Below are 7,825 nucleotides of genomic sequence, written 5' to 3'. Positions count from 1 at the left end.
GGGGGTGGAGCACATTATTGGGAACCCAAAGCTGTGGTGCAGGATGGGTGCGGCAGGTAGAGCAATGCCAGGATAAGTAGCGGTGGTTGGGTAGCTGGGCATGCAATTCTACCATTTATTTGTAAATGTGATTCATCGATGGATCTCTGCTTGTACCTATTGGCTACACCATGGCCACTTTATCGGTTAGTAGGTGCGTCCACACATTAACTCCTGGGCAAGGTTTAACACATTCACCCGGGGGGGCGGCAGATGGGTGACAAGTATGTGAAATGCCTGTGAGAATGACACAAGTAGGTCACAATGAGGGTTAAAGGGCAGGCAGAGGTTGCTGGGCATTGTTCATAGTGCTGTGCTCAGCAGGGATCAGTGTCATTCATCTGCCCATCCTGGCTCACCGCTGTCCTGAGATTCCCTACAGATCGCTCACATCCCATAAACTCCACATTGCACGCTGCGCCCTCTCCTGGCCCTGACTCCTCACACCATGCAGTGTACCATCCGACATTCTGCATTCTGTATTATTGTACACTATTCATTTATCTAACTTTTTCCTTTTATGTCCTTTCCCTCTATTTCATTCATCCTCTTATCTCTTCTCTTCCACCTCTGCTTCTCCTGATCATCTTCTTTCTCTCCATCTACTGCTCTCTGCTCTTCGCTCTGCTCTCCGCTCTTCGCTCTGCTTTCTCCCTTTACATGCAATGCATTATAATGTATATTAACAAAACTCCAACTGTCTCTTTGCCTTCCTTATCACTTCTCCCTCTCCCTTCCTGGAATCTCTGTGTCTCTCTATCTCTGTCTCTCACTTCTCCCTCTCCCTTCCTGGAATCTCTGTGTCTCTCTATCTCTGTCTCTCTCACCTCCTTCTCTTCTTCCTCTCTCATCCTTCTCCCTGGATTTTCCTTTTATATCTCCCCCTCTTATTCTCCGGCCTCTCTGTCTCATGTCTCTTGCTCTCACGCTGTCTCATTGTCTCGTGTGATCGCAGCTCTCTGGAATGGTCTGTCACATCGGGTGTCACATGTGTCCCCATGATGGGAGATGAAATATCACTCAGCTGTCACATCGTGTACCCGGATGCCTGGCTTACGACACCACTTTGGGGTTAACTCTCCCCAGTTTCTGGACCTTTATTTTTGCTGCCTCCAGGGCGATTCCGTCTGGAACATTCATCTCCCAAATGAATAAAATATTAGGCGGGTTGGGTTAGTATCAGAACCGGACCAGTGCTGTATTGTGATAGCGGGCTCTTTGAGCCCCAGGTAAACCCATTAAACGTCCGCCATGGGCTCCGGAAACGCCAAATTCTTCCTCCCTGCACCAACATCTGTTCATAGTTAGAGGAATCGTCTTACCATGAATTCTGGCTGAACTTTTCACACAGTCTGCGTGTCACTGTGGCTAAATTTATAGGATCGCGCAGGATTTCCCCGAGCCACCAGAGAACTGCGACTCCCAGATGAACCTGACAATAACCGTGACCAATAACAGATCCATCATTCCAATATTTTTTTATACTGAAGAATTTTTGTTCTGAATGAACTTGTAATCATCCCTTCCATTGTAATGGAGAGCAGAGAGGGTCTCCATTTCTGGAACCCCGCTCTTATTGGCTGCCAATGCAGAATGGGGGTCAAAGGGTTCAGCATTTTGCCTAAATGACTAGGGAAGAGTAAGAGGGTGATCTGTACAGGTGACCTGTGGTAGGTGGCACCAAGACATTGGCAGTGGGTCCTTTAAGTCCTGCGCCAGTTTGTCTTCTTCCCATAATGCACCCTGCTGGCTCTGCCAGCCTGTCAGCCTCCCATAATGCACCAGTCTGCCCTCTTATCGTGCACCCGGCTGGTATTTCTTACCCAGGTAAAGGACACATCCTGCCATCCTCGCGATGGGGAAAATGTGATTGATCGGACCAGGCCACACTCTTTCTTTGCTCCATGGTCCACTTCTGATGCTCCGATGCCCATTCGGTGGTCTATAGAGGTCAGCCATGACACTCTGACTGGTCTATGGCAATGCAGCTCCAATGCACTGTGTGTTCAGTCATCTTTCTATAATGGTTGGCATTAGCTATGTCAAACGGGCTAGCTCCCATGGACATCAATGCACCTTGACCATCTGTGGCCCTGTTGCCAGTTCACCAGTTGCCCTTTTTTGAAGCCTTTGCTGCAATATTAAGCTTCAGTTCAGAGATTTCCCCTGCAGTGCTTCTATCTGCCACTAGATGTCCTCAGTCTCATAGTCAACATTATTCAACCCATTTCTTCTGAGCCCAGGTCATTCTGGACTGGCCATAGCCAATGACTAGACAGTGAAATAAGAAGCAGAACTTTGAAGAGCTCATCTCTGTCATTCTGTTTTCTCCTCCTATAGCAGCTAATAGGCCTCTTGTGCTGTTTCTGTCTCATGCAACAATCCTTCTGTACATGAACTGGGGGAGGCTGATATTAGGACAGATGTGGGAACCCAAATCACATTTAAAATTATATAAAGCATTGTGTGTTGTAGAAAATATGCAAATATTGTGAGATCAAACTGAAGTCAAAAGAAGTAGCTGGCAACAGATCCCTTCCACTTAGCACAAACTTCCCTGGACAGTCCTTTGCGTGCTCTGAAAGCTGTGCAGGGCTTTTATAGGTCTGTCCCTCATTGTCCTCCCTCCCTAGAAATTTCCCCCTCCCCCATGTCACAGGTGTGTGTGATGGGCAGGTATGGGAGCACAATGCAGAACACCCTACACTGGGCTCAGCAGAGGGATAAGTCATAATGGACAGCAGGACAGACATTGTGGGTCACCCCTTAGCATGTGGCCCTGTCAGGCAGAAACCTGGGGCCCCTGTGGAGCCTGCATAGGATACAGACGGAGGCCAGGACGGGGAGCTATGGATCTTACACTGGTAGGTGCTGACTGGGGGGGGTCAAAATAAGGTCAACTGATGTCATGGGGGGCCAATAGATGGTCGAATAAATTGTGAAAAGTCTATTCGGGTCAATTAATACTTTGAATCCTTTTAATAACATAAACAGTCAAAAAAAAGTTTTAAATAGAAATTTCATGAAGAGATGAAAGTTTTAACTAATGTTCCTATCTGTGGGCTATTTGTAAAGCAGGGAATCTGACATCTGACGTGCTTTGATGGAGAATCTTCCAGGTCCATGTGTTTCAAAGACAGTAATTGATTCTCCAAAATTATTACATTGTTTCCATTTTGTTTTGTTAATTTAAGTTTATTTGTTTATTTTTTTTATTTAAGTTTTCATTGTAACTAGAAATCTCTGACCCGGAATAATTACGGAGCAAAGGATTTGGGGTAAATTTATAAATCCTGACATGCCAGCTTTCCTAAGCCAGCATTTTTCGGAGTCAGTTGAGGCAACAAGCAAGCTCATCAGTTTGCTGCTTGTGATGTCAATTAGGGTTACACATAATTCAAGCTTTTTCCCTTTATCGTATTAGATTGTAAGTTCTGCTGACAAAATGTCCCATAATAATTATAACTCTGCAAGTGGAAGTTTTGCAAGAATACTTGGGATGGACCTTTCCTCAAACCTGTCTCATGCCATCCTGGAATCCTTCCTTGTCCCAGCGCAGAGGAAGTGCTGGGCGCTGCCATCCTCAATATTGTTCTTTCCCGATCTTGCACTGCATGGGTGTGAGATTGGGGATGTGGCCCACTGTAAAAGGGGAAAAAAAGAGAGATGATCTCAATGCGCATGCATGAGATCGGCATCTTTCCCCTTAGTGAAGGAAAATACCTGGGGACATTGGGTCTGAGTTCCCAGCTTTGCCCAATTGATGCTGCCAATCTAAGGGTACATTACAGTTAAAGGTTGCAAGTTGTCAGTGAAATAATTCTAACACTCCGCTTACATTCTGCTATCCCGTTGCTCCCTCACTAAACTCCGAAAACTAAGCTTTTTCTTTTGCTTCCTCAGAGCCCATCAGACTGCACCAGCCGAAGGTTAAAGAGAGGACTGCGACTAAAATCGTAAGTGGCGTTCCTCCTGTCATGTCAAGCCACAAGCTCACCCCCCACTCAATTTGCCTCGAGTTCATCAAGCTGCACTGCATGCTAAGTAGCACATCAAATGAAGTAGCACATCAAATATGCAAACTAACATTCCAGTCTGGAGGAATCTGGAAAACTAGCAAAGACCTATGAAGCAATCATCACAAATCGCTTTAAATTGCTTCTCACGTTGGGCCTGGTATATTAAAGCTCTCCAAGGCTGGAGAGGATAGACTTTCTGGGTGATCCAGCAAACCTGGAATGTATCTGGTCCAGGATTCAAAACATTTGCTAGCAAATGACTTTGAAGAAATCCATTTCAGGTTTGCCAGATCACCCAGCCTCACAGATGAAAGTGTATCCTCTCCAGCCTTGGAGAACTTTAATAAATCAGACCCATTGTCCTGGCAGCTTCTATGGAAGTGTAAGGGTGCTCAGTTTTGTTCTTTAAAGCATTTTTGTATCTCTTTTTCTGAGCCAGACAGTTCTAATCAATCCTTGTCATTATTTTAAAGGAGAACCCTGCGCAGTCAGAGGAAAGGGCCGGGGCGGGGCTGTACAGGCAACTGGGCAACATCGTGTGTCAGCCGCTCTCTTCTTGGGAACTTTGAGGTAAGAGCAAAAAAAGAATACTTGTGATGGGGTCCAAGGTGGCTGCCCTAAATTATTCTTTTGGAGATCATGTGACACAGCTCATCCTATCACTGAGCAGTGTCTGCTGTGTCCTGGAACGGATTAGCACTGTTCTTAGTAGAAAAGTTTTTAAGGCTTTTTTTTTTTTTCCTGTCTTAGGAGTCGATTCTGAGAGGCCGGTTTGCTCCTTCTGGTCAGATTGAGGGGTTCACAGCGGAGATTGGCGCCAGTGGATCATACTGCCCCCAGCACGTCACACTGCCGGTTGAGGTCACATATTTCCACATATCGGAGCACAGAGCCCCATCACCTTTCCTGGTAAGTGTGGGGATTGTACTCCTTTATTACCTCAATTCCTCGCACCCTCGCGCTTTCTGTCTACCTTTCTATTCTTCCCATGCTCTCCCATTGATCTTTACCCCCTCCCTTCCCGCACATCTTCTTGTGCTCCTTCTTCCCACTTTTTTTTCCTTTTTCTTCTGTTTAGCTCTTATTTTTGCCTCCCTCTCACTCTCTTCTCCCTTACTTGCTTTCTCTCTTTCCCATTCGCTCTTTTCTTTCTCCTTGCACACCTGCTTGCTTTCTTTCTTTCACTCTTGATTGCTTGATAAGTCTTTCTCTTACCCCTTCCTCTGCTCTCCCTCTCGTTCCCCAAGCTCACTTGTTTATTTTCCCCTTGTGCTCCTTCTCCCACTTTCTTTTTTTCTTACCCCTCGCTTACTCTTTCTCTCTTTTTACCCTCACTCACTTTTTTTCTGCTTTTTCTTTTTGTCTTCCCCCGTGCTAACTTCCATTCTTTCTTGCTCGCTTTCCTCTTATGCTATTTCTTCTTTCTTTCTTTTTCCCATAGCCCCTTGCTCACTCTCCTTTTTCTTTTCCTGGCTAACCTATGTGATCTCTTTCTTGCTCTTTCTCCTGCTTTCTTTCATTCCCCCTCACTTGTGCTTTCTCTCTTTTGTGCTCCTCGCTCTCTCCTGCTTTTTTTTTCCCCCTCTCTCTTTCTATCTTCCTCCTCACAAGCTGAAAATAATCTCTGCTATTTTAGCCTCACAGCTTGGTCTGTGCAGACTCCCCTACTTAATCTAGAATATGTCTCCTCTTCCTTTGTTAGTCAGTAATTACCTGATTGGTTTTAAATAGGTTGAACACAAAGGTTTCATTGGATATGTTGGCCAATAAGGATGGCAGCCACACTGCTGTGCCAAGGCACATTGCATTACTGCAGTCATTAGAAAATGGGCATGTAACTATCTAGATGAAATGGTGAACAGCCTCACATGGAGGCAGCCATTTCTTCCCTAAAATACGCACCAGCATACCAGCCCAGACATAACCTTTGCAAGGCAGCTGAAGAGCTCTGTAGGAGCAGATGGGCCTGGACATTGGCTTCTGGTGTGTTCTCGCTGTCTTTGCAGAACATTTGCCAGCTCCCCTGCTTGACTTCACTATGAGGTTAATTAGATAGCTATGTCCTAGTTCTCTTTTTCTGTGTGTGCATAGTTTATAGACAATCCTAAAGTAAAAACAGTTTTTAAAGTGTGTGTTTGGACCTATCTTGTTTTGGTGAGAGTAAATCACCCTTCCCTACTTAAATAATACAAATATTATAACTTGGTATGGCTGCAATGTAAGTCTATTCCAAAATAGACATGTAGCAGTTCATACGAGCCCCTTACTGACACGATCAGGCTGTTTGTTACCCCCTGATTTCCATTGTGACTGATCACCTAATGAATCTGAAAATTGTGATCTGATTAATATGCAGGTTTCTTATTAAGGCTCGTAATAGAAATTTACTGAAGAACACGGTGATCATGAAATGCTTTCTTTGGTAATATGTTCTTCTATCTATAGGGAGTGATTGACCTGGACGGTGTTGGCAGGAAGGGGTACAATGTCCCCAGCACAGGAACTATACAAGTGGTAAGTCCATTAGCAGAGCTTCACTGCACACCATGCTGGCAGGAGTGTTAATACCGAATGCTTGGCATGCTTCAAACCCAATATCTAAGTAATGTAATAACATTCCATAAATGTTGCGGAGGCATTAGTTTTCCTAATTTTACCTCCAGTTATCCTACCACTAACACACTTCCTGTTATAGGGTGACAACACTCATGTGAGGCCCTTAGTCAGGTGCCAGTTTTTGCCCAGGCACCATCCCTCAGTCTATCTCCATAGTCTTCGTCTTTAGCCCCTGCTCTGCATCGAGAAGCTGGTTGAGCTGTTTTGGCACATGGTTGTCCACAAAGATGACGCCTGAGGGGAGCAAGGCCCCAGGCCACCAGAACCAAAACAGGTCAAACAGGGCTGAGATGACTCCAGGGATCTAGAAAGGCCGGCCCCAAGGGTCATACCCAGAATGAAAGAAATCTGGAGCGGATAATCCAAGTGGGTCAGAAAGAGTTTGTAGTTAAAGGTCATGCATGGGAGGGAGGTCAGTCAGGCAGAAAAGCCAAGGGGTCAGAGAATTTGTGGTCAAGAGGTCAGGCTGAGGTCAGTTCAGGCTCCAAACAGAATGATCAAATGGTATTAAGGTTGTCATTGGAAAAGCAGGAACAAATGCACTGCCACTATGCTAATATGGGCAATACATCCATGTTTGCATGCATCCTTTATACAGGTATTGGCCAGTGGGGAGTTAGAAGGTGCCAGGTCAAGGTAACTGAGTGGCAAGCTGACTGGAAATGTGCCCACCTGGATAGTGTTCATTGCCAGGAAAAAATTCAGGCATGTGTGTACCCGTGTTCACCTGACCTGCCAGATGAAGGTGTGAAGTACAGAACAACGCATAAACCAATGGACACAGCTGCTAATGGCTCACTCCTCGTACTGCATCAATGGAGATGCAGTGTTGCCACCATTGGTTGGTGTTTGCAAACCCCATCACTTCTCCTTATCTTTAAGACACAATTTGCCAACATTTGTGAATTGTATGTGACTTTTAACTCAATTGCCCAATAACACCTGACTTATCACTGAACTCTTAAGCTATGCTGAAGTTACTGGTGAGGTTGTCTGTGCCATGCAGTACTGATGCTGAACAGATGGCGGCAGTGTTTCTTCACAAGCTGCGCATATTGTGGAAATAGTGGGGTGCAGCTGGAGCATTAACCTGATGACATCATCTAATAACTGTATAATAAAAACAAGAACTATTATTAACCCCCTAACCG

General features: G+C 45.3%; 1 protein-coding gene across 2 annotated transcripts in view; it reads left to right on the top strand.

The window, feature by feature from the left end:
- The window catches only part of ATOSB (atos homolog B), a 28,109-nt gene that overhangs the window by 14,214 nt on the left and 6,070 nt on the right, over positions 1–7,825 (top strand). For both annotated transcript variants that reach the window (XM_072413549.1, XM_072413548.1), the window contains exons 4-7: positions 3,943–3,995; positions 4,532–4,628; positions 4,809–4,967; positions 6,504–6,572. In XM_072413549.1, the coding sequence (XP_072269650.1) occupies positions 3,943–3,995; positions 4,532–4,628; positions 4,809–4,967; positions 6,504–6,572 (378 nt within the window). The remainder of the gene's footprint in view (positions 1–3,942; positions 3,996–4,531; positions 4,629–4,808; positions 4,968–6,503; positions 6,573–7,825) is intronic.

The sequence above is a fragment of the Pyxicephalus adspersus genome, chromosome 6 (genome assembly GCF_032062135.1).
Source record: "Pyxicephalus adspersus chromosome 6, UCB_Pads_2.0, whole genome shotgun sequence".
Lineage (NCBI taxonomy): Eukaryota > Metazoa > Chordata > Amphibia > Anura > Pyxicephalidae > Pyxicephalus > Pyxicephalus adspersus.
This window is presented reverse-complemented; position numbering and strand designations above follow the sequence as displayed.